This window comes from Acartia tonsa, chromosome 9 (genome assembly GCF_053477335.1).
Source record: "Acartia tonsa isolate MP-2025a chromosome 9, ASM5347733v1, whole genome shotgun sequence".
In the NCBI taxonomy this organism is placed as follows: Eukaryota; Metazoa; Arthropoda; class Copepoda; order Calanoida; family Acartiidae; genus Acartia; species Acartia tonsa.
The window spans coordinates 44,283,021-44,310,187 of record NC_137268.1 but is presented as its reverse complement, the minus strand read 5'-3'; the positions used below and the strand labels follow the sequence as shown (position 1 = coordinate 44,310,187).

Sequence of the window (27,167 nt, the reverse complement as noted above, 5' to 3'; positions counted from 1 at the left end):
GCCCTAAAAATCTTAGGTATACTTAACAAGCCTTGCTTGGTTGCTTCAAACTAACAGTATTTATTAAACATTATTAACCAATAGTTTTCATCTATGGGTAATATGGTTTATTATCATTGGATTTATCGTTCGTTTTCTTATCCCTTATATGATCAATCACTGAGTTTCGCCTGTATACATACTAAAAGATTAAGTTTGTTGAAAAAATCGACAGCTCTTTTTTCTCCTAATTTTTAACTGCTATTACAGTCAGAAGTTTGGAAGTTAAAAAAAATATCTTCCATTATCCTATCCCCTCTCTGAGTCTATACTCTCTACTAACCGATTAATATTAAAATTCCTTATTCCAAAAGTCGTCTTTGCACAGAAAGCGCTTTTGCCGCGTCCGAGTATTTGAACACATACACACTCTTTCAACCACCACAACACAAAATTAAAATTTAAAAATCAAAATTAAAATTTACATTGTGTGGATATATCATGTATTATTGGCTATTGTGTGGTGATTTAAATGCTTAACAAATTAAAGTCATAATAGTTGAACGTTTAATCATGACTGAATTTTTGATATAGGTATTATTTTTAAAATTTTGTTTTTTAATGACATATGTTTTTTTAATGCAATTTAAACATGCATTATCAATTAAGATGCATTTTTCCTTTTCAGGCTATCGAACGAAATTATTTACAGTTTTCAGAGAAACAAAATGTAGTGAAATCGTCGATAGAGTAAAGATTTAATTACCTCAAGTTCCATTTTTTAGTGAGATACATTTAAATATACCTATAATTTATTACATGAGTGATAAATTATAAAGACAAAATTTTTACAATTTTATTTAGGCAATTTGTATCTAGCATATTAACTACTAAATTTAATATTTTTAATTAAACAAAGGGATAGTTGCATGAAGTGCATTTCAGAAAAATTATTTCCAGCAGAAGTTACAAGTATCCCATCAAACATATATAAATTTGTACTACAATAAACAACAAACAATTAGACATCACTAAATTGGTAATCATGCTGTTTTTTTTGTGTGAAAATAAGCCAGCTTTATAAATTGCATTATCACAAAAATACGATTTTCAAGTCTTGATATCGATCTTTACAATATGGTAGAAAATTTAAATTCTTTCAAATATATGACTTATAAATGTAGTTAAAACTATTGAACAGGAAAGAATATGCAGTTCACTAAATTCAGATTTAAATGCATTTCGTGCAACTACCCCTTTAAACAAAATGTCAACAAATTCATTTTTTATTATTAATGTTCGTCTTTGTGTCCTTTTTTATTTATTATATGATAAATATCTCTATTTGTTTTATATACCAAAGCACGATGAAATTACATGGCAAGTGTTCTACGTGTCTAGCGCAGCAATCTACTAACAAGCAACATTAGTTATTGTTGCGCCCATTTATATGATACCTAGGTATTTATTTTGTAATTATATTTTTTATCAAAAACCCGTAAATAATATAAAATGTTAGTACAACAATCTAATATAGGTATTGATAGTTGTATATTTACATGAACAAATAAAATAAGATATAAATTTTAATGTATACAGTTTTACTTGAAGCGAAATTACTCAATCCAAGAGCTCCATCATGACAGGAACCAGCGATCCAATCAAAATTCTATCCAACATATTTATATCATTCATTGGAGCCGGTGTTTTAGGTAATAAGCGGATAAATACCTTTTTTAAAGCATTATTTACATATAAGATATTTCATACCTAATATTAAACTCATTTTAATTCAGATTTTAATTTAAAATATGTTTAGTATATTATTAATAACTAGGAGGAAGGTATTTATCCTCTTTATTAAAGGTTTGCCGTATGCATTTAAACGAGCCGGAATAGTGGAGGGAATCATTGTTATGATACTGGTCAGCTACTTTGCAGGAATTTTCATGTGATGTTAGTTTTATTTTTGAATCTAAGAACTTATTTTTATTGCGTATTATCATTGCCTCTCAACAAAGTTAAATGTAAATTTCACACAAAGTGCTGGTTATGCACCCTGTGATTTTGAAATAAATTGTAAATAAGAGAAGGAGACAATTATATCTTATGCCTGACCCCTGCGTGGGCTAACAATGCTAGGCCTATAGCCGCGGTGCCTTGGCTATCCAGGAACCATTATAGCTCCTCTTATTTTCAATTTCTTCCAATTAGTGGATATCAATGCTCACTGGGTACTGTATGTTAAATCGCATTGTCTCTTATAGAGGTGATAGACCAAATTAATCTTCCCTAAATTATGATGTAAGATTTTAGAAACGGCACACATAAATAACTTTTTGATTCAGTGAAAGCAATGTTGCTAATAATTGAATGTAAATACAAACTCCTGGAGCGGGATAAAGAATATTCAAAGCGGGCGAAACCACCCGGTGCTGAAAAAACTGGAGGATTGACAAAGATGAAAAATGCGAATGGACATACTTACGTTGAGCTTAAATGTTCAGATGATGATGAGGTAATTTTGGTAGCATAGCTACTCTGTAATTAATGTGACTCAGAAAATTGTGCTAAAATATCGTTGATTTTCTGTAATATGTATTTTAAAACATGTTTGAACACTAACAACTACAAGGAGCTTAATTTCTTTTTGGATATTGATCAAGATTATTTTATCTTTAATTGGACCTATTCTTGTTGTATAAAAGAACATTTTTTGAAATGCTACGTTAGCTTGTTTTTGAAACTGATAAAATATAAGTGTATTTTCCAGAAAATTCCTAATTTTTTGTATGATTGATAAACAAATACCTACTCTTATGTTTCCTACCTTTAAAAGTTTTAAATATAAAAGTTCAATTAAAAAAGGCAAGCGTTTAAAAATTTACTGTAGTTAGGTAGCCTTTTTTTTATTTAATATTATACTTTTTACTTGTGTTTCAGATAGAAGACACGAAACCAGAAAGAAAGACCAGTCAAGTAATATCTGGAGATAATAAAATTCGTTCACAATCCAAGTCCAGACAACGCTCCTCTTCAAGGCAAAGCGAACTATAGATTACTACTAGCGGCTAAGCTTCTAGAGGCCTCTAGGGGAACTTGAGGAGGAGCAAGTTAAATTCAATAACTTAATTTTTATTTAGCTTAAAAATGTATTTTTTTAGGGGGGGGGGGGGTTGCAAGGGGCGATTTCTTTTGGGTGGGTTATGGTACCCTCTCCCAAAACAGTTATTAACGTTCCCAGGATCTATGAGAAGCTACCCTGTAAAGGAGAACCAAATCGGTGCAGCGGTTAGCGAGATCCATCGGTACAAACAAAAGCAAACAAACATCCTGTTACTTTATTATAAGGATGACTAGGAGGACCTTACCAAGGCAATTTTACTTCAGCGAGTAGATGTTTTTTGTTCATTATGACAGTAAAATCAACATAACATTTAGTAGAAAGGTAATATCAGAAGTCTACATGGCACTTCATCTATAGTTATCTATGTTTTAAAGGTCAACGGAACACGATAATTCAGACAATGAGGAGATCATTTATTCTTCCGGCAAAGGCGGTGGACAAAAACAGGCAAAAGCCGCCGCTGCTCCGCCAAAGCCTGATACGCCTGCGGCCGATACAATGATTCATTACAGTGATATTGGATATGCCGCCTATGGGCTGCCGGGCCGGTTTGCCATTGATTTCGCCCTTCTTACTTCACAGGATTGTTTATTATCTTGTTATTTACAAGTGCTAGCACTTCTTGCATCTAGGAACTCTAGGCTTAAATCTAAAAATGAAATAGTCTAAAACCATCCTTGGACCCATGTGAAGCTTTTCTACCATTGAGAACTCAATCGGTCTTTCAATTAAACAGGTTCCCAAAGTTTTATAAACACGTCTATCAATGGCCTAAAAAGCCAAGCCTTGAAATTCCCTTTGCTTCAAACAAGAAATCTTTCTTAGCTTTGAAAAATAAACATACAATTATCAGATTGGATTCTGTTGTGCCTACTTGATATTTATTTCTGAAAACTTGACAGTTTCTTTTCCTGATGTTGAGAAGCGAAAATGGTTGTTGCTACTACTACCTGCCCTATTCTGTCTTACTCTTATCAAAGACCTGGCAAAGTAAGTTGTTAATTTCATAACTCTTACAATTAGAGCACATTTAATATTTTCTTTTGTTAAGAGTCCGAATATTTAGAAGTATCAAAGTCTTTTATTAAACATTAATCAAATTATTTTTATTAAGATTTGCCGTGTTCAGTTTATTCGCACAAGTCTCGAACCTTTTGGCCTTCACCATTGTCTATTGGTTCGACTTCCAGCATCTACACCTTGCACAGGTAGGTATTTTTATCTAGGGAAGGATAACCCTCCCCTCCTCTGGTGGTAAATATTTAGAGGAAGATTATCGTTACATGAAAGTAACAGGATGTGTGTTCCAAAAGATCTCGCTATAGACGACTCTACTTAAAACCAGGAAAAATTGCCTCTAGAAAAAAGTCCCCCCCCCTTAAAAATCTAAGGGGGGGGGGGGGAGTTTTGACACATCCATTAAAAAAGATGCATATTTTGTTTTATAAGTTGATTTGTAACTTTAAAACAAATTTTTTTTGTTATTTTTACCTGTACAGAGACCACCTGGAGGCCTGCAGCTCCGGAACCTGGAGGTCTATCCAAAAAATCTTAAAACTTCGTGAAATTCACCATATAAGAATGATTTTATCTTTAATAACCTATCCTTTCAGTCCAAAAACTTCGTGAAATTCATCATATAAGAATGATTTTATCTCTAATAACCTATCCTCTCAGTCCAAAGATAAATCCAAGGTGCCAGGTTTACGCAAATGTGTCAAAACTCCCCCCCCCTTTTTACGTACTTAATGGTAAGTAGGAGGTCGATCCTCCCTCTCTCTAACTAAGATGATTTGCGTATGTTGAGATTGAAATTGGTACTTTCCCTCAAAGTGCCTAGAAAGCGCAACCATCCTCCCTTTTTAAAAACTAGCGGCTGCGTCCCTAGTATACAGGGATATTAGAAGGGACATGAAAGTGCAGAAAAATAACTTAAAATCTTATAACGACTTTAAAAAAAAAATTAAACAGCCTAAAACCACCCTGGGACCTATAAGAAGCTTTACTCTAAAGGAGAACCATATCGGTTCAGTGATTAGCGAGATCCTTCGCTACAGATGAAAAAAGCTTACTACTTTATAAAATAGGATAAAATTACTGGGATGACTGACTTTCATAAACATATTTTTGATTTGAATAAAACATTCATTACATTTTGTTTTTCTTTATTTGCTTTATGAATATAATGTTTTATTAATAAAATCCTTTTAACTTTTATTAATCAACAAAACTAATATTTCTTTGAAAATTAGGTGAATCCAAAAGAAGTTTCCTTAGAAGGCTTTCCCTACTACTTCTCTGTGGCGATTTACTGTTTTGAAGGAGCTGGAATGATTTTATCATTGGAAGACTCGTTGGCAGATGAAATTAAATCAAAATTTAAATCTTATTTTGTAAAAACCATTACAGGAATGATTTATGGATTTATTCATCCGCGAAGCATTTTTAACTTTGTGCATCAAAAAAATTTATGTATAAGGCTTTTTACCTAACTGTTTTGGTAAACCATAAACAATGGAATGACAAAAAGTTCTATTTTCAGGACAATTTCATCATTAGATATTATGGCAGTTTAACATATATTTAAGCGTCTGTAGCTTACAGGGCGTATGGGCCAGCAAATTGTACTAAAAAATGGAATCGATAAAATAGCAGCTGTAAATTTTCAAAATTTTAAAGGGCGGACATGACTCCAGTTTGCTAAAAATCCAATCATTTTGTTAAAGATCCATTAGTTTTTTAAGGTTGCATTAAGGGGGGGGGGGGGTTAATGCAACCATCTCGTAATCAGTGAGCAAATGCCACTTAGAATACGAATTTCCATCTGATATTTTGCATGAATAATCCTTGGTAAACTATTTTCCCTAAATCGAACAAAAAGTTGGAAAAGTAACGGCTAACGGCTGGCGGCTCAGCAGTTTTGCCATTTTTTTGGATATCTATAATACAAATTAGTCACGAAACCTCTCTCCACATAATACTCGTTGCCACTCCAAAACACTATTAAACGGTTTTAGACGGTAGCTGTTGGTACTAGAAGTTTCAAAAATGGTTATTGCTATCATTTAACATGAATTAAACCAAAAATATGTTTAATAAAGTTGATTCCTACGTAATTGATGAAGGATTTACCCTAAAAATAGGCAAAAAACGGCTAAACGGCTGAGCCGCCAGCCGTTACTTTTCAAACTTATTGTTCGATTTAGGGAAAATAGACCTACCAAGGATTACTCATGCAAAAGTTTAGATCGAAATTCGAATTCTAAGTGCCATTTGCTCACTGATTACGAGATGGTTGCATTACCCCCCCTCCCCCCCCCCCCCCCCCCATTTGTTCAAAATCCATTAAGTTTGTTCAAAATCCATTAATTTTGTTTAAAATCCATTAATTTTGTTAAAGATCCATTATTTTATTAAAAACTCATTAATCATTGATATGATACAGGTATAACAACACTATACATCACTTTCGGAGTAGCGGGTTACCTATCATATGGAGATGAAACCAGAGATATTATCACATTAAATCTTCCTAACGATGGAGGATTCAACTTTTCTATGCTAGTCAAAAGCTTCCTTTGTATTAGGCATGTGCTGGGCTTTATAATAATTGAAATATAGTAACTGAGCTAATAAAAAATAAGGGGGGGGGGGGGTGAATCTATTAAGAGATCCCGTATATTTTGAAATTTACTAAAAGGCTAGGTGTAAATTTATCTTCATATAAACATTCTTTTGAGATGATAAATTGCAGTATTAAACGGTCGAAATAAATGTAATAATATTTATTCCAATGAAGCTTCTCAATTGTAAACAAAGTAATTCCTCTCAATTAAAACAAGGATGACAACATCCATAAAAGCGAAGCACTGAAACGGAAGGACAAACGGACATTAACACTTGTATAGTGTCTGAACTGAATAATCAGAATATAAAAGTATCGAAAGAGTCGAAGCAAAATTGTAAGTAAATTTGTTGAAAAACTACTTGATACAGGATAATGTTTATGGACATACTTACTTTTTAAGGACTTGATTATAGAGTTGCGTCGCTTATAATATTGTTCTTTGTTGTCCCAGGAATCAATATACCAAAAATCAAATCAAACGGATAATTAGATCACATAAAAATTTATTGTAAAAAAAGTAAAAAAAATCCACATGTTTAAAATGGACGTACAGACATTATGGTAAAGATTATAGAGTTGCTACGCTTTCTAAATCGTACCTAACTACTACAGGAATCATCATGCAAAGTTTGAAATCGATAGGCCAATTCTAACATGAATAAAATAACGAATAAAAGCTATCTATCTCGGACGGACGGACCGACCCTAATTATAGAAAAGCTTCGCTTTTAAAAAGCAAAGGGTGCGAACACTCTTATAACTATAATGAAAGTCCAACACATTGAAAACAATTTAGTTTATTCTTCACATATCCTATGATGTTGTTTCCCGTATTTTCAATTCTAGAGAAGAAGTTACAGCTTTCAGGAAAAACACTCAATGTCAATTTCATATTATCCACGTATTTTACAACTTTTTATGTTACAAAATGCCTTTGCCCTTTAACAGATGCGGTGCCAAACAAAATAAGTTGTTGTCGGATGGGTGTTTTCTTGGATAAGATGTGATTGGTCTTTTAAGGCTACGGCGCTTGTCCCTTTTAGGAGAATTATTCAATATATCTCAATATAACTAAACTCCTCCTTTTGCGCCTGTTTTTTTTTGACTTGGAAATTTACCATACTCATGGTATTTATGTCACTGTCTGACATAACAGCAGATTTGATAATTTCTGTAGCATGACTCGCCGTGTCTCATCTTTGTAAAATTGACAATGTGCGTTTGGTAGGTGTATTCTACACAACCGCCATACGTATGTTTGTAGTCATTTTGACAGGTAGCAATTTTTTCATATATTTCTATCAACATTTAATACAATGTGTGTTAGGATTAACTCTTTCAAGAAATTGTATCGAGAGAATTATATTTAATAATTTATACCTAATTTTTATTTTAATTAACCTTGTTTTATCTTTTTTTCAACATATATTGTTAGTGTTACAATTGTTTTTGTCCTTTGTGACAAGGATGACAACATCCCTATTCATAAGTTTGTAGCAAAGCTGACTGGCAAAGTGAGTTATGAAAAGAGAGGGAGTGAAAGAACTAAGGTTCTAAGTAACTATAGAAAATCAGCAAGTCTTACATGAATACACAAATATGTCTTATAGCATGACTGACATACCAACGGACCAAGTAAATTTAATATTAAATGCGCAAGAGTATATTTCAGTTGTCTTATTTTGAAAAACAGCGGAGAAATTCACGTTTCCCACATTCCGTTTGTAACAGACAGATGATGGCTGTTTAGAATTATAGAGTAATTTTGCTACCAAATACTGAGATCATACATAGTTCATTTTTTAAAACTTTAATTCAATTCTCAGGTATAATTGTCCTGGAAGTTCCTAATTTCGGGGACCTGATGGCGCTAGTTGGAGCGTCCTGTTGCACCTTGCTGGCCTACATCATGCCTGCTCTCTGCCATCTTTCTCTATTCAAGTAAGTAGTTTGCGGATAATGGAAAGAAGTACTTTCACGATAGCTTATCTCCCATTTCTAGCCCCTGTGGGGGGGGGGGGCTCTAACCCTTCGGGGCAATCATTACAATTTACCTATCGTAAAATAACCTATCAAAAGCTACTGTGAAAATACGACGAAACCCGCTACTTTGTTTTCTTTCCATGATCCTTGTTTGGTTATCTCAAACCAGCAAAGTAATTTCGGGCAGGGGCAAATAGCCATTTTTGGCCATCTTTTAGATATCTCACTAGAACACATGATAAAGATAGAAAAGTCATACCTTGAGTATTGAAGGACATTGGATTTTCGGAAGATGCCAAAATTCGTTATTTGTACATGTCCTAAATCAGATGCGGACAACCAATCGTTACATTGATTGTTTGATTGACAACTTAGGTCCAAACCCCAATAAAGCATGACTAATCATTCAACCAATCGTTGCATTGCACTGTATAGTTGTCACAGTGCATGTCCATTAAATGGCCATGACATTCCCTCTTCTTTCACTTGTAAAAAATGTACTAGTTAAGAATAAGGATTAAACAAACACATAGATAGAAAGTAGAGTTGGGCCGGATATCTGGCCAACACCGGATATCCGGCAAATTACCGGATGTCCGGTATCCGGATAATTTCAATATCCGGTATTCGGCCCAACCCTAATAGAAAGTTTACCTAGTGTGTTCTCGCGGGCTATGACCATTAAAAGATAGTAAGATGTATGTACATTCAAACAGTTTTTATTGCAAAGTATTTGAATTTATTTTGCATTCCTTCTGTAATGCTTAAAATAATTTATATATCCTTGTTTTTTTTATCCAGAAATGATTTGAGCAGCAGTAGTAAGAGTTTGGATTATGTCCTTGTGTTTCTTGGAGTTTCGGGGGCCATCATTGGAACTTTAGATACCATACTAAACTTCAAACATTAGGAATTATTTATATACAATAATAAAAATCTGTGTTACCTTAAAAATATATATTTATGTATCTGTATTTTGTGGAGAAGGTATGATTTTCGTACATTAGTATTTAATAGGATTACGCGAAGCGCGCCGAAAATTTATTGTGGGATATAGAGGGGTGACTTGTTGGTTTCTTTGGTGCTTTTTGCCCCAAATGTCTTAAAACTAATTAATGCCAATTGCAGAAGGCAGGTAAGATTAAAAAAATGATGATAAGAAAATATTTTTCAGAAGCCTATCCTTGTCTCAAATGGTAATTTTTAAAAATCTTCCAGTAAATTCATGAAAATCTGCGAATTACTAGAAAAGGAAGACGTCATAAAATTTGAAAAATTTTCGAGAATTGGTTACCTAGTGAAACCTAAGTAATGCTGTAGAATGTAGATTACCTCATCTCGATGTAGTTCTATATTAAATTGATGTCAGGGAAATGGAATAGTTCTTTTTCAGTATGGCTTCGATCTGATTAATTTCAACTGGTTAAGAACCAGTTATGATCCATACTGAAAAATCATTTATCGTATCATATTCTAGCTTTTTCACCAGTTTTGTTGGCCCGGGCCTTCTTCTCCTTGGGTCTATTAAAACTGAAATTAATTTTATGATATTCATTGTACTATCTGCGGAAAAATGTTTATAATACGGTTCGATAACCAACTCACAGTTGCGTGGCCAGATGAAAAAAGTTTATTTTAGTGTTAGGCAAAAATGAAAATGACTGCACAATGGTTTCAGTAAGTAGGTCTAATAACACCCTATGATAATTTTAAAATCAAACTAAATCTAATTTTTGAGAAAATTAGATTTGAAAAATTTAAGTTAAATTTTCATCCTATAGGAGTTACCGAACAATCATGACAAGAAAAGCAAATATTATTGATTTAGAATTTTGAACAAGTTTGCTTTTATAAAGTTCTTCATAAAACCACTCCTGAAGGGAGTTAATCAATGGCCATTTTATCAGTTGCTTTGCTAAGGTCACGGAAATTCAGCCTTAAATAAATCTTATATGGAGTGGTTTTATGAAAGACTTCATAAAAGCAAAGTTGTAAAGAATTGAAAAGTATGAATATTTGCTTTTCTTGTCATGATTGTTCGGTAACTCATAGGGAACGAAAATTGAACTTAAAATTTTCAAATCTAATTTTCTCAAAAATTAGATTTAGTTAGATTTTAAAATTAGCAAAGTGTGTTATTAGACCTACTTACTGATACAATTGCAAAGTCATTTTTGCCTAACACTAAAAAAAACTTATTTCATCTGGCCACGCAACAGTGAACTATTTAGCACTTATTTTATTTGGGATGTAAAATTGATTCAACTTCATATGAATCAATTTTGTCTAATCGCAACTATGCATAATTAAGAAATCATACCTTTCCCAATTAAAACTAAAATTATTGTTATCCTAAATTTTAGATAGTACTATAAAAATTAAAACCGCCAACTATAAAGATTTATTTAGCTCAATTATGATAATTTTCAAGTCTGTTTTTATAATTTTATTTTATTATTTATTTAATGTTTATGATTTGTTACCTATCTTTTTATGTATTTTATATTATGTTATTTTTTCTAAATCTTTTTAGTTAAGTAATGCATAAAAGTTTATTATAAGCACAGAAAAAGTATCACATATTTCTTTATGAAAAAACTACCTACCTTTTTTGTGATTGTTGAAAGTCTAACCTATTTTGCAATAAAATGATCACAATTTAGTGTACTATAAACATTGGGCATTTTAGCAATAGTTGTACAATTTTGTTTTTAACTTGAGCATGGAGATGACACATGAAGAAAAACTATTTTGCTTCAAACCTTCAACAAATGGTAACAATTATACAATGTTAGTTTCTAAAATGATGAAGTAATTAGGGAGGGATGAGACAGTGGGCTGTTTTTTTATACCAGTCCCCAAAAATATATGATAACGTCTTCTTATTCGTTGGTCTAACAACTTTGGAGACTTTAATTAAATTTCGATAGGTTGGTTCATTAAGTTGATTGTCCAAACATTTCAACTACTAATTGCAATCTACAGAAGGGTTAATTTTGTGTATCACCATGGGGATGTAGATTAAATTATCGGCCATTGTCTTATCCCTTTAGATCCCTGTGAAGTAATACTGACAAATACAATTCAAGAGGAAATATTTTTTTCTTCAAGCGTCATAACCCTGCTATGTTGTTTAATCCATGATAATAGAGACCTTATAAAATGCAAAAAAAAATAATCTAACATATGCATTCATAGATGCAGAGTAAATTGTTTTACATCATATAAATTAATGAAATAAAATCAAAATATTCACGTTGTAAATGAGGGAAATCCATCACTTGTAGACATGCTACGCACCTTAAATTTAAACTTATAACTTACCCATCACAGAAATGTATTGCTCAGTTTTATAGTATTACAATAAAGTGGACAATTCATGGGCAAGATACTAAGAGTTTTGCAACTTAAGGCAATTATTGACAACCCTTTTTTGCTTTTATTTTATATCTACTAGGTACAGTATCTTGTTCATTAATAGTCTCTTCAAACAAACTTTGGCTGCTAAAAAATCTTAGTTTTTAGTTATTATAAGTTTTTATATGCTTAGTTTAATTACAATAATTTAAACTTTCTATTAAGATAGATAAATGAATAAATTCCTATGGAATAATGAATGTGATATTTAAAATTTTAACCAGTTTTGAGAATGAAAATATATAAAATCATATCTCTTACTTACACTTTATATAGAGATATTATGTTAAATGTATTTATTATGTATTTGTAAGCATTTGTTTTGTAGAAAATAATTAATTTTTGTCTTCCCAAATGTTTTCTGAATGTTTCTTCCTTTCTGAAAGATGGACTAACCAAAGTTCATACCTAGTAATTTAGATTTCTTTTAATATTTTTCATATATACCTAATCATATTTTTGATTTTCAGCATTTACGTTTGTATTTGTTTTGAATACTTAATTTTATTAGAACTTAGTCATTCCAATTTTTTTTATTTTACTTTTATCAAGTGCTTATTCAGTAATTATTCATGCAATGTGTTTTTGTTTTACTTATAGACCAGGGGTGTATATTTTACATGGGATCCCCGGCTCAGGGGGGGGAAAAAATAAAAAATAAGTGGTTGGAGGGGAAAAAATGTAAAAATTAAGAAAACTGAAAACATTTTTTCCATTTCCCCCCCTCCTTAGTGAATAAAAAATAAAAAAATGTGTGGTAGGAGGGATAAAATATAGAGTCCTTTAAATATTTTTCCATTTTCCCCCATACATGGTGAGAAAAAACTAGGGGGGGGGGAAATAACAAATTTTGTAGCCGGGGAAAAAAATAAATCTTGTGCAGAATATACACCCCTGTTATAGACTGGTTTTAGAGCAGCTGCGCTACTAAAAGTTATTTACAGCGTGGCCATATTCTTCAGTATACTGAAAATCTTCAGTATTCTTCAGTATTTGGAAATTGGGGCTTCAGTATTTTCAGTAAATACTGAATATTCAGTATTTGAAAATTTTATTCAGTATTTTTCAGTTTTTGGAAATTTTCATGATTCAGTATTTTCATTATTTCTTAAATTCCAAAAAATTTTGCATAAATAAGATGTTTTTTCAAGTAGTTGATGTCAGATTTTTTTCGGCGCTTCGCGCCTCACTTTGTTTTTCTTTAAATTACCCTATAACTTTGTACATTAATTTGGTTTTTTTTTATGGTAATCATAGACGTCCATGGGGGGGGGGGGTAAAGGGGCGATTACCCCCCAAATTTTTTTTCATTTTACCCCCCCCCCCCCGTTTAAAATTTACCCCCAACCATTAAGGAGGGGGTTTTCACCCCCCCCCCCAACAATTTTGGGGGGTAAATACCCCCCCCCCCAAAAAAAAATAAAAATCTCTTAATAAAAAAAATTTTGCGCGATTCACGCGCATTTTTAATACTAAATATTTAATAAAATTTAAATTACCCCCCCCCCTAAAAAAATTTTACCCCAGGGGGTAAATTTTGGGGGGAGTAAAAAAAATTTACCCCCGGGGTAAAAATTTTGGGTGGGGTAAAAAAAATTGCGACGCGCGAATTTTACCCCCCCCCCCCAAAAGCGAATTACCCCCCCCCCCCCCTTTAAAAAATTTTACCCTTCCCCCAAAAAATAAAAAGCTTGGACGTCTATGATGGTAATATACATTTTTTTTTTCAATTTCATATCAAATATAATTTTTTTTAGATATTTGAGATGCTTTTATACCTACAGTATTTTTTTCAGATATTTTTTTGTCTATTAATAGAATGAATAATCTAAGGTGAGTACTTTGCATGATTATTAAAGGTAAAGTTTTTTAGCATGCTCTTAAATTAACTAAAAAGTATTTAAGTTTTGTAATCATTTAAAATATTTATCAGTCATTTTCTGCTTAATTGGTGCAAGAAAATCTAAGAGGCAAAATTAAAAGGTCTTTAAAATATCCCCCAAATTATAAAGGTATGATATATGAAATTTTGAAATGAGGAATCTTATAAAAAAAATACTTATTCAGTATTTGTATTTTTTTGTTCAGTATTTCAGTATTTTTTCTTATTTTAGGATTCAGTATTTTCAGTATTTCCTTTTTTTCTTCAGTATTTTCAGTATTTTTTCTTATTTTAGGATTCAGTATTTTCAGTATTTCCTTTTTTTTCTTCAGTATCAGTATTTTTTTGGTTGTGGCCACACTGTATTTATGAATTCAAAATATATTATGATACATAATAGCCTAAAATGGAAATCACTAAGTGTCTTAAAACTTTCTTATGGTTATTTCTTTATGCAAACGGTAAGGTTACATTTTCAACATCTGAAACAAAATTAGAAATTTTGGATCCAGTGCATTTTACTGTAAAATGTTCCTGGTAACGAATATTTCCAAAAATATATAAACTTTAAAGGCGGCTGGCTGCTTAAAATCTGGAATACCATGATCAAATGATGCACAGGGAAAGCTTCGCTGAAGAAAGAACGCGTAAAATATATTTATAAGTTTGTGCGCGCATAAGCTAATCAGTCCACCGTTTAACCGTTATCAGCCTTTAAAGCTCATAGATTATTGGAGATGGCCATTACAAGGAATATTTTACCGTGAGCTTTAACAGATTCAATATGTCTCCAAATAACATTTAGACAATTATTTAAAAGAGTTTCAGCTTTTCAAAGTTCTCATGTTACTATTATATTTCCTTATTTTTAAAAGAACTGCTTAATAAGGGTTCGGATATCCGGCCATTTTAATATCTGACCGGATAACGGATATTCTAACTATTCGGATACCGGACATCCGTCTATTTATAATCCCGGATATCGGGTTATTCGGTCGGAGATCCTGTAATTTGCCGGATATTCGGACAAAAAAAGTATCCGGCCTAATTCTACTGCTTATACCTACATACAAATTCTATTAATTTTCTAATTAAAAGAAAATAACTACAAGAAAGTTGAAAATTTAAATTTAATAAAAAGTATTTTTGCCTAACTGTTAAATGTTGCAATATTCTATGTAAAAATGAGTGTTTTTAGTATTTACAGACGCAATACAACAGATTAAAAATGACAAGCTTTAAGAGAAGAGAATTTTTACAAATATCACAAGAAAAATTTCAGGTAAATAATAATTCATGCCTCCAGTCAAAACTAGATGGATTGTGTTAACATGAATGTTAGGATATACAAATTGGAAGGAATTGTAATGTTAGAGGGAGATATGAAATCTGCATAAAATTTTAAGGATTTTTTATAAAATTCGTTTTTTGTAGAATTCTTTATCTAAAAGCTGAAATACAATTTAAGTCCATAAATTTTGACCAATAGGATAGGTGGATTGGAAACTACCTGCGCTCTAATTAGTTAAATGATGTGCGAAACTTAGGCTTCTCCAATCAGAGCGCAGATAATTTTCAATCCACCAATCACAGATGTCAAAATTAATTAACTTGAATTGTATTTCCGCTTTTATATAAAGAATTATACAAAAAACGAATTAAAAAAAAAATCCTTTAAAGAGTTACAGGTCTGAGATTTTGCATGGCAGTTGATTTATATGGGTAAAATATGGAACTGTGAAGAAACGGCGGCGCAACCGCCGAAAACCGCCGAATTGCGACGCCGTTTCTTCACAGTTCCATATTGTACCCCTATAAAGCAACTGACATGCAAAATGTCAGTCCTGTAACTCTTTTTAGTTGAGTTCCTTTGACTTTTAGTTTTGGTTTCAAAAAGTGTCACTTTCGCCCCCCCCCCCTTTGATGCAGATTTCAAATCTCCCTCTAACATCAAAATTCTTTCCAACTTATATATCTTAATGAATGTCCTAAATCAGACATTGGTAAAAAAAACTGGCTCCAAATCTGATTTTTTTCGCGCTGAATTATAACCGATTCCAAACTTTCAAAAACGACTATGTCTTTAAAGTATGCTTTTTAACTGTGAATAAGAATCGTAATAATCTTACAATATTCATCAGGGCGGGGGGGAGACATTGTTATGTAGGGTTTGGCCGGATATTCGGTCTGGCCGGTTAACCGGCCGGATATCCGGTCATTTTCAATATTTAAACTATCCGGTTACATGATATCCGGCTGATTTTTGACGCCGGATATCCGGTAATTCGCTGGATATCGAACGTTGGCCAGATATCCGGCCCAACCCTAGACATACTATGTAGATACGCAGGAAAGCTAAGGTTGTCGATGTAATCTTTTATTATAGTTGTCCGTTCCATCCCTGTATTTATAGAATAATTGAAATGTTTAGGTTATTTGTAATAAAAAGGATTATTTATATTAATTAAGATAAACTTATCCCGTCTTATCTCATAATATCAAATTATATTCATTTATTATCTTTACCTATTTGTAAATCTTTATATGACTGTTCTTTCTTTTCATTTTATTAGGGTTTCGCTTTATTAAAAGTTTATTAAAAATCATTCTAAGGTTTCTTTAAAGTGAAGCTTATATTGTTATGGCATGTAAGTACGTATTTTTTTAACAATTTATCTTTAATAGTCTTTTTAGTAGACTTGTATGACTTTTTTGCAGGGTGGGGAAAAACCGAGGGTTTTTTTAAAAAGCCCAACCCACCCCAAAAACCCTTAAAAACCCAGGGTTTTAAGGGTTTTTATGGGGGTTTTAGTGGGTTTTTTTGGGTGGGTTTTTTGTATGCCCACCCTGCTTTTTTGTCACTTTATTTTCAAGCAAATTGTTTGAAAAGCCTTATTCCTGTACGATTCTTAAATCAGTCTTCAGTTCTTTGAGTTTTGTCATCCTTGTTTATTTAACACTTAAATACGGCTTCTTTTTTATCACTTTAAGAAAAAATAGTTGGAGAATTAAAAATTTACTTAACGTAGCAAAGTTTCGTTTTCAGAGCCGGATATACCTAGTTTTAATATCCGGTATACGGCCGGATTTTGAAAATGGCCGGATATCCGGCCCAACCCTAATAGAAATATATAGGTATTAACAAGTAATACTTTATTCACAGGAAGAGGGAGAAGCCACAAATTCATCCGTAGAACAAATTAACGTAGAAACATCTTGTCTAAGGTTTGTCCTCTTTCTTTTATAACATTCAAGATAGGTTCAGGTAGATATCTTTTAGCGGTACTTTCCTTCCAGGTTATTAGCGAGCACATAATCCCCCTAACACCAGTAAAAAATATCCCTACTTCCTCTTATTTTCAATTTATTTGAAAATAATGGGAAGGGGGTTCCTGTGCTCTACGAGACACTTTGAGAGAAACCGCCCTATATGTTGACTCGATATATAAAGGGGGGGGGGGGGGGGGGGGTTAATGCAACCATCTCGTAACCAATGTGTAAATGGCACTTAGAATTCGAATTTTGATCTAAAATTTCGCATGAGTAATCCTTGGTAGGTTTATTTTCCCTAAATCGAACAAAAAGTTGGAAAAGTAACGGCTGGCGGCTCAGTCGTTTAGCCATTTTTGGACTATTTCTAATTCAAATCCATCACGAAACCTATCTCCACATAATATTCTTTTCCGCTCCAAACGTTTTCAAACGGTTCTAGCCGGTAGTTGCTGGTACTAGAAATCTAAAAATTGTTTTTTTTGTATCATTTTACACAATTTAAAGCAAAAATATGTTTCAAAAAGTTGATTCCTATGTAATTTATAAAAGATTTGCCCTAAAACGGCTAAACGGCTGAGCCGTTACTTTTTCAACTTTTTGTTCGATTTAGGGAAAAGAGACCTACCAAGGATTACTCATGCAAAATTTCAGATCAAAATTCGAATTTTAAGTGCCATTTATACATTGATTACGAGATAGTTGCATTAAAAAAAACCTAAATATATTGAAACTTTATATGTAAGATGATAATTTTGGTCCTTGATTTTTTATTACTACAAAAAAGGATTATCCTAATACTATGATATAAAATTCGATTTGGCTTTTTAAAAAGAATTAAAAGAAAACTAATGAAAGCAGCGTTGTGGAGCCGGGAGCTGTTGAGCCGCCATATTTTGCTGGAGCTGGAACCGTAATTTTTGTTAAAAAACGACTCCGGCTAAAAACAGAGATTTTTTTGTTAATTTTAATTTTGTAACTGAACTCTGTTGTGTCGTGTGCAAACGCCCCTTTTAACTTTTTCATGTCCATTTTTATCAAAAATTGAACTTTTAAAACCTTTAAAAGTCAAAAATAGACTTGGCAAAAAAATTGTAGAGTTTTTCTTGATTTTAGGTCGGAGCCGAAGCCGTCGTTTTCACAAGCGGCTCCGCGAAGCCGGAGCCGCAGCAAAATCAAACGGCTCCGCAACGCTGAATAAAAGTTAGGTGGGTTGTGTACTATCATAAGGTAAACGGATTAGCTTTGAGTTAATAAATTTTTTTAAAAATCAAAAATGATCATTAAGGGGAGGGGGAGTTTGTACACTTAAAGGAAATGAAAATTCAGTATCAAATTTTGCCCTGGACGTTTGGGCTTGTTTTTATAGTTAAAAACCTAATTCTTTTTGTAACCTCTCTTATAAGATTGGATTTACATGTAAAACTTTAAGAATTGAATTTTGGGACTTTCCTTCTATGGGCTAGTGGGCCAAAAGACCCCCCCCAAACTCCAGGCCCCCCTTAATAGATTACTAAGCAAATCAACAATGAGGATTTTGTATCATAAGATAAACTATTTTATACCTTTTATACATGCTCAAATTCACTTCATAAAAGCATGAAAGCTATATCGAATATCTTTAGTTATGACACGGTTAGATGGATGAGTAATATAATTAAGTTTGCAATTAATGTTTGTAAGAATATAAATGCACTTTGCCTTTTCGTACACGTCCATCTGTGATTTTATCAGGTGATATTTAAGATATTGATAAATTGATGTGTAAAGATTTCGTGCTTGTTTATTATTTTATTTGTTAAGACTGTTTGAAATATTCGAGGCCAATAATGAGGAGATAGAAAATATTCCTGTGCTTAACCGACACAGAACCAAGCACTTTCTTGCACAGGGACTCAAACACTTGTCCGAAGGATATGATTGTTTAGGTAGGTTTTCTTAATTTTTTTTATAGCGTAGCTACCCTATAATGGGGGGTGCGTAATGACATCTGAACTTTAACAGTGAGCAAAATGGTCTAAATATTAAGCTAGATTCTTGAAACTTGGTACATAAACCTAGTCCTATAGGTACTACATCTAAACCAAGTGTTTTTTTTATGTCAACTCTGGTAATTTATTTATATTTAGATGCCTCCCGACCCTGGATAGTATATTGGATACTACATTCTTTAGAACTTTTGGGGGAAGAATTACCTACGGAACAAAAACATGATATTATACAATTTCTTGCTAGGTAGGTATCTAAAAATTGTATTAAAAAGGTTGTTATTTATTTAGAGATTTTTGTTGACTACTAATTAAGTTAAGTATGTTTAATCTTTTCTTAAAGTTAAATCGATCATTTCCTTAAAAAGGCATGTATGGGTACCTTGTACCCTATAAAATACACAAAAACTTATATTAAATTTATTTTAAAATGTTTTTGAGCTCAACTTTGATGTAAAATGATTTTAGATTAACTGAATCAAAATATATCCTTTGTGATTTTAAGATTTGATATGCCCAAAAATATTTATTTTTTTATCTTACAAAAATATGACAATTTAAACTCAATTTTTATCAACAAAAAGAAGTAGGTATTATAATGTTTAAGTTGATTATTTTTTTTACACTTTTTCATACTAATATTTTTAAAGAGGGGGGGGCGAAAGTGACACTTTTTGAAACCAAAACTAAAAGTCAAAGGAACTCAACTAAAAAAGAGTTACAGGTCTGACATTTTGCATGGCAGTTGCTTTATAGGGGTACAATATGGAACTGTGAAGAAACGGCGTCGCAACCGCCGAAAACCGCCGAGAAAAGGCAAAAAATTTCGGCAGGAAACGGCGGTTTTCGGCGGTTGCGCCGCCGTTTCTTCACAGTTCCATATTTTACCCCCATAAAGCAACTGCCATGCAAAATCTCAGACCAGTAACTCTTTTTTTTAGTTGAGTTCCTTTGTTGACTTTTAGTTTTGGTTTCAAAAAGTGTCACTTTCGCCCCCTCTCTTTTAAGATGTCAAAGTCCTGAAGGTGGTTTTGGAGGAGGCCCTGATCAGATACCCCACTTAGCCCCCACATATGCGGCAGTCAACTCACTGGCTATTAGTAAGTTTTATATTCATTCAGGGGTGTATATTTTCCATAAATCCCCCCCCCCCCTTATAATAAGGAAATATAACGAAATGGTAATTAAAGTACGTACATCACTTCATTTATTGAATTCAATTAAGTAAAACTAGAAAATAGCTTAAAACCATCTCAAGGCTCTAATCTGAAACTGAAAAAGCCTAAGTCATCACAGGACCTGTGGGAAGGTTACTTAAAATAGTGAACTCAATCGGTTCAGTAGTTATTGAGATCTTTAGCTTAAGACAAAAAAAAACTAACTACTTTCTATAATAGGATAAATATAAAAAAGGGTCGCTAGGAGGCTTATTAGAAGAACGACAATTTAATTTTATTTGTATGAATTTTACTATACAGACAGAAATGTTTTTTAGTTTTAATATTAGAAAAAAAATACGCTCTTGATAGCTAAAACTCGTTAAACACTCAATAATAATATGATTAATCAATAAAATCTAATCTAAAACTCTAATATTAAATGTTACGTGACAGTTCAGAAATGAAAACTTATATAAGCAATTTTAATATTTCTCATAAACTCAGCTCTAATCACATTACATAGAAATTAAAGAGGGGAACGGTAAACTAACCATCTCGTAATCACTGCGGATTAATTTTTCTTAAGATCCAAATTGCATTGACATGGGGGTACCATAAGAAACATATTTCCTCTGAATAAAGGGGAAGAGTTTAAAACAGTCAACCATTACCATCTTCGCTGAATATTCTTCGAATTTGTTACAATGCAGTTTTCTCAGGGATAAGGGATAGGAAACCTGGCCATAAATTAGGTCTCGGCCTGGTTTTGAAAGGGATCATGCAACTTTTACCATTTGCCTAATTTAATGACCTTACTGGCGGACGGCTCATATTGGCTACCGCTCTAAACCAATAGTGTTCTGTGATTTGGGCTTGTTTTGTATCAACCAATCACCAATTGGCGGAGCCAATTGGTGATTGGTTGATACAAAACAAGCCCAAATCACAGATGGCGGAAATTTTACAAGCAGACAATTCTAGAAAAAATAATGATTTTGTCTGCTACGAAAAAATAAATATAAATGGTGTTAGATCACATTAGTTTAATTATTAAATCTGCTTAGAGTTAAACATTAAAAAAGGGCCACATAGAAAAAACAAAAATAACGGGATTATTTTTTTGGAAAGAAGGTAGCTACGAATTTTCATTTGGTAGTTTATAAATTAGATGTTGTATTTTGAATTTTAAAAATTTAGTACGGAGTTGATACAACACCTTCACCCTAATTTTTGTACAATACAACACAGTACAGATATATCATTACATTATATCCAGTATAGTATCCAAAGAACTTGATAGAATATTACCCAAGTGCATATTTATTTATTTATTTTGAATTTTAATTAGCAATGAAATTTTCAAATAAAATTTTTACTCATTAATAAAAATGCAAATAATACAAACTAAAATCTGTCTGAGGGAAACCCAACGATAGCTTTCTGACAGTTCAAATTACCAAAGTAAAAGATAAAAAATTTTGGGAGAGAAAAAACTTCATTTTAACAAAAGCCATTAATATATAGGTTTATAAAAAGTTATGTTTTTTACTTTAAACTAGCTACCTGAATTTGATTCTATACTTTATCTACACACACACACACAGCTTTTTCATTAGCATTTTATACGAACCACTGCGCTATCCCAAAACTGGTTTATTAGGCTAGAAATAGGCCTAGGCTTGAAATAGGCCTGAAATAATATTTTCCTACGTTTCCCATCCCTTATCCCTGAGTTTTCTAGAGTTAAGTTCCTGCTTAAATATCCAAGATTAATTATTGAAAACGGTTGACTGCTGACTGAATCCGTTAGCCACTACTTTTCTATCTAACTTTCTTTCTTTAAGATAAAATATTCATCATGCCGAAACTCATTTTTAAGGATTTTTACGAGATGGTACTCACTCCCCCCCCCCCCTCTCTTTATATAATTAAAATTCTAAAGCTATTCATGTTTTGAAAATAACAAGTTAAAAATATTTTTTTAAAGCCACATTAAAAACACAACTTGAATATAATATGATTCTTACGAATACGCTTTAATTCAAATGAAATATATCCAGTGAAAACAGGATTATATTAATTGCTCTTAATGTCACTATTCTTTAGGAATTAAGGGAGTGTAAGAGGTATTAATCAGAGAGGGAGGGGACATTGCCGGGCTGTTTATTACACTTAACCCCCCCCCCCCCCCCAAAAAAAAAAAAAAAAAAAAAAAAAGTTTGATTGTAAAGTTTATTTTTTCATTGGCTTAACAACTCTGGGAAATTCAGTAAATATTGATTGGTCGGTTCATTAAGTTGAGTGTCCAAACGTTTCAACCACTAATATTAATCTACAATAGGGGTAGCTTTGTGTGTCATTATTGGGGATATCTTATCAATTTATCGGCCATTGTCTTATCCCTTTAGATACCTGGGTAATAATATCAAATGGTTTTCATTTACAACACCTGAAAGTACAATATATTAATTTGAAGCAATATTTATTTTTTAGTTGGTACTGAAGAGGCTTTTAAAGTTGTCAACAGACAAACTCTTGTCAAATGGATGGATAGATTAAGGTAAGTAATAGACAAATTTTTTACAAAGGGATGAACAAATTAAGGTAAAAGACAGACAAACTCTAGTCAAATGGATAGATAGAATAAGGGAAGAATTAGATAAACTTTTGATTTAGTGATGAACTAAGTAAGGTAAGCGACAGACAAGCTCTTAGTAAAAAAATGGATGGACAGACATTAAGATAAGTCAGACACACTCTCGCCAAGAAAAGGATGAACATAAAGACAAATAAATAAATTATGGCAAATTGATGGACAATGTCGGGTGAGACATAACTTATTAATTGACGAATTCTTGTCAAATGATAATGTTACATAATTGTCAAATAACACTACATATAAAGGTAAGCTTTAGACTTTTTATAGAAGATAGATCTAAATCAGTAGTTCCCGACAAAAATATTGCAATTACAGAGTTGGTTGTCTGATGGATGTTACTCATTGTTAATGTTAATATTATAGATGTCCAGATGGAAGCTTTACAATGCACGAGGGAGGAGAGATTGATATACGTGGAGTTTACTGTGCTCTGTCTGTAGCAAGTCTACTTAATATTTATACAAGGTATTTAGTTAAATTGTATATAGTGATCCTTATAAAAGTAAAAGGATCTTTGTCTGTGAATGTGTACCGAAGGATCTCGCTATCCAGTGAACCAATATGGTTCTCCTTTACAGGGTAGCTTCGTTTAGGTCCTGAGAAGGTTTATAGCCAACACCACCACCCTCCCTAGAGAAATCTCAAAAAAACATACCTAACTAATCCCATCTAGCGGAGAAAAAATATCTTTTGGTAACTAGCAGATCCTAACACAGATTGAAAGTAAAACATTTTACGTCCCCCCTAAAGGCCTCTAGGGGCGAAGCCGCTGGTATATTAATTATAAGATTACTAGGCAATAGGCATATTTAGTAAATGGAATGGAAATTAACTTAAGGAATGGGTACCTAGGGTATTTGTCCTTTTTTTTGTGGGTTTGATAGTTTTATAATAAATTGTATTCCTAGTAAAGTAAAGGACTGACGTAAAGACATTTCCTATTTTAAAGTGTTGGCTCTTTACAACTTACAACAAAGTTTTTGCTAAACTGTTATTACTGTGTTTTCAAAAAATTAACAAAGAAAGGCGTTTTACAGGAATAATAATAACTGAAATGTGTACATTACCTAAACCTATTCCTTTATTCTAGAAAGCCTTGGAATGAATGTGATCGTCTTTGTTTAATATTTGTTTCAAATTTTAGTGAGCTATTTCATCGAACAGATGAGTGGTTGTTACGGTGTCAGACCTACGAGGGTGGTTTTGGTGGAACACCTGGTATGGAGGCACATGGTGGATATACTTTCTGTGGTACGTTGCTATACTTGTTTTTAAAAGCGAAGCTTCTCTATGATTAGGGTCGTTCCGTCCGTACGTAACGGATAGCTTTTTTCGTGAATTTAGGCATGTTAGAATTGTCCTATCGGTTTCAAACTTTGAATGATGATTTCTGTAGTAGTTTGGTACTATTTTAATTTAGAAAGCGTAGCTATATAATCGTTATCAGAATGTCCGAACGTCCTTTATAAACAAGTTGATTTTTAACTTTTTTAACAACATTTTTTTATGTGATATAATCATGCGATTTATCTGATTTTTGAGTACTGATTCCTATTACAAAAAGGTACAGTATTATAAGCAAAGCAACTCTATAATCAAGTCCCAAATAAATGTCAGTATTCTGTATTTTAGAAGTTTTGCAACAAATTTACATAGGTAAAATTTTGCCAAAACTTGCATATTTGAGTTAATGTTCATCTGTCTTACCGTTTCAGAGCTTTGCTTTTATGGATGTTCTCATCCTTGTTGAACTTAACTACTAGGGCTTTTAAAGGATTGTAATAAAGATTGGGAGTGTTTAATTTTTACTAGTAGCTATTTCTTTTTTGAAGTTTAAGATTACCTTACCCAAAATTGCTAAAAACCTTTTTGAGACCCATAAGAAGCTTCATTGTAAAGGAAAGCAATATTGGTGCCGCCCATAGCTACATCTTTCGCAACTGAGACAGGCAGACATCCTTTTAAATTTAATAAATTAAAAGAAAAGATATCTGCGTATTTTACTAGAAGATTTCTTTCAGTACCTAACCCATACAGTCATTTAGCAATTTGAATGGATCAGTTCCATTTTAATATAATATTTTAGTGGTGGCAAATATTTCCTACATTTTCCCAGTCTATGAATCTGCAATGCTGGTCATTTTCATCCTTGTTAAAAGCGAAGCTTTTCTACAATTAGGGTCGGTCCGTCCGTCCGTCCGTCACTCCGTACGTCCGTCCTTCCGTAACGGATAGCTTTTTTCGTTAATTTAGGCATGTTAGAATTGTCCTATCGATTTCAAATTTTGCTTGGTGATTCCTTTAGCAGTTAGGTAAGATTTAGAAAGCGTAGCAACTCTATCATTACCAATGTCCGTACGTCCATTTTAAACATGTTGGGTTTTTTTTACTTTTTTAACATCAAATTTTTATGTGATCTAATCATCGGATTGATCTGATTTTTAATATATTTATTGATTCCTGGGACAACAAAGTATAATGTAATAAACGAAGCAACTCTATAATCAAGTCCTAAAAATGTATGTATGTCCATAAACAATATCCTGTATCAAGCAGTTTTTTTTAACAATTTACTTACAATTTTGCTTTGACTCTTATACATTTATATTAGGATTATTCAGTTCTGAAACTATACAAGTGTTATTGTCCGTTTGTCCTACCGTTTCAGTGCTTCGCTTTTATGGATGTTGTCATCCTTGTTTTGATAATCAAATCATTTGTAATCTAGGTTTTGCAGCCCTTATGTTAATGGGCAAAGAAAAATTATGTGATGTTGACAATTTGTTACTCTGGGCTGCAAATAAACAAATGAAACTGGAGGGCGGCTTTCAGGTAGTTTTTTTTTTGGCAGTTTCCCTAAAAGTACCGAGTTAAGCACAGAAACCCGCCTCCAACTTTTTTTTAAATAGATTTAATAGAGGAGGGAGTGGGAAGGGAGGAGGGATGTGCCACTTTTTGAAACCAAAAATAAAACGCGCATGATCTCAGCCTATAAAAGAGTTACAGCTATAAAATTCGGCACAGCAATTGCTTTTGTGGAGAACAATATGGAACTGTGAATAAATGGCAGCGGAACCGCCGCTCCCGCCGAAATTGTTTTTGCCATTTCTCGCCATAATAGACAATTTTTAATCATCTGAGAAAAAACTTTTTTTTATAAAAATTTTCTTTATATTTTCTTTTGACACTTGTAAGATTTTACACTTTTTACAAAAAAAGGCAAAAAAAATTACGGCGGGAGCAGCGGTTACGCCGCCGTTTCTTTCACAGTTCCATACTGGTCTTCACAAAAGCAACTGTGTTGAATTTTAGAGCTGTAACTCTTTAATGGGCTGAGATCATGCGCGTTTTACTTTTAGTTTTAAAAAGTGGCACATCCGCCTCCCCCCCTTTTTTTTCGCATGGCACTTTGGAGGGAATAGAAAGCACCTATTTTTCATCTTTGTAAAATATTTTAAAAGAAGGTGTATCAACTTTTTTTTTTATAACTAGCCGGTTCTTTTAGTAAGTAGTAGATGTAAAATTTTTCATAGAATTCAGATATGCAATCGGTTTTTTTGTAGACCTCTTATTTTTTAAGTAATTTAAGTTTTTTAAAAAAATAATTAAGTCGGTTTTAAGGTACTAAAACGCAACAAAATAAAAGAAGAAAATGGCCAGTAAGAACAAAAATAGTAAGATCTTTAATTTGACACCTTACTTTTAAAATTCTGTTGAGTAATTATTGAAAAAATCTATTTTTTTTAACCTCGGTTTAATAAAAACTTTAGACCTAAATATTTTCTCAAACAGACATAAAAAACATGGGTTCATATATACCTTTAGAATCAGAAAAATATTACGAATCCATTGTAAGCAAAATTGAAAAAAAGTAAAAAAATGAAAAAATAAAAAAATAGGGTAACGCGGGGTAAATGCGGTAGGGGGGTCTAATTCCGGTCACTCGACCAACTTTTTTAAAACCGTTTTTTAACGGTGTTCTAAACGTTTGCGAGAGATCTTCAGAAAAGCAAAGTTGTAGTTTATTGCCTATACTTTCATTTCTTACTTCAGCAAATTTTTGTCAGATCACTC

At 32.5% G+C, this 27,167-nt stretch overlaps 2 protein-coding genes across 6 annotated transcripts in view; both read left to right on the top strand.

The window, feature by feature from the left end:
* Fntb (Farnesyl transferase beta subunit) overlaps positions 1-27,167 on the top strand; it is a 135,508-nt gene that overhangs the window by 98,868 nt on the left and 9,473 nt on the right. For 2 of the 5 annotated variants that reach the window (XR_013882755.1, XM_080173049.1), the window contains exons 2-10: positions 15,215-15,298; positions 17,180-17,241; positions 19,090-19,214; positions 19,416-19,521; positions 20,283-20,374; positions 22,928-22,994; positions 23,457-23,558; positions 24,238-24,344; positions 25,822-25,925. Coding sequence is in view for 4 of the 5 variants with exons in the window: in XM_080173049.1 (XP_080029175.1) it covers positions 15,245-15,298; positions 17,180-17,241; positions 19,090-19,214; positions 19,416-19,521; positions 20,283-20,374; positions 22,928-22,994; positions 23,457-23,558; positions 24,238-24,344; positions 25,822-25,925 (819 nt within the window). In the remaining variant the exon portion in view is untranslated. Of the gene's footprint in view, positions 1-13,919; positions 14,458-15,114; positions 15,299-17,179; positions 17,242-19,089; positions 19,215-19,415; positions 19,522-20,282; positions 20,375-22,927; positions 22,995-23,456; positions 23,559-24,237; positions 24,345-25,821; positions 25,926-27,167 lie in introns of those variants that run through there. The other 3 variants (XM_080173050.1, XM_080173051.1, XM_080173052.1) reach the window with 3 other exon arrangements.
* On the top strand, positions 436-9,712 carry LOC145329035 (uncharacterized). Its single transcript, XM_080173048.1, has 14 exons — positions 436-843; positions 1,579-1,691; positions 1,846-1,920; positions 2,328-2,497; positions 2,923-3,020; positions 3,481-3,688; positions 3,960-4,096; positions 4,221-4,314; positions 5,359-5,516; positions 6,553-6,693; positions 7,531-7,602; positions 7,964-8,010; positions 8,561-8,675; positions 9,519-9,712. The coding sequence occupies exons 2-14, from the start codon at positions 1,619-1,621 to the stop codon at positions 9,625-9,627; spliced, it is 1,497 nt and encodes a 498-aa protein (XP_080029174.1). The 5' UTR covers positions 436-843; positions 1,579-1,618; the 3' UTR covers positions 9,628-9,712.

What these genes read in the sequence shown, in the direction of transcription:
- LOC145329035 (XM_080173048.1), top strand. Translation starts at nt 1,619, where the DNA reads ATGACAGGAACCAGCGATCCAATCAAAATTCTATCCAACATATTTATA. An exon ending in AAAAGCTTCCTTTGTATTAG is followed by an intron (nt 6,694 to 7,530) that starts GCATGTGCTGGG and finishes AAAACAATTTAG; the next exon opens with TTTATTCTTCACATATCCTA. An exon ending in GTTTGTAGTCATTTTGACAG is followed by an intron (nt 8,011 to 8,560) that starts GTAGCAATTTTT and finishes TTCAATTCTCAG; the next exon opens with GTATAATTGTCCTGGAAGTT.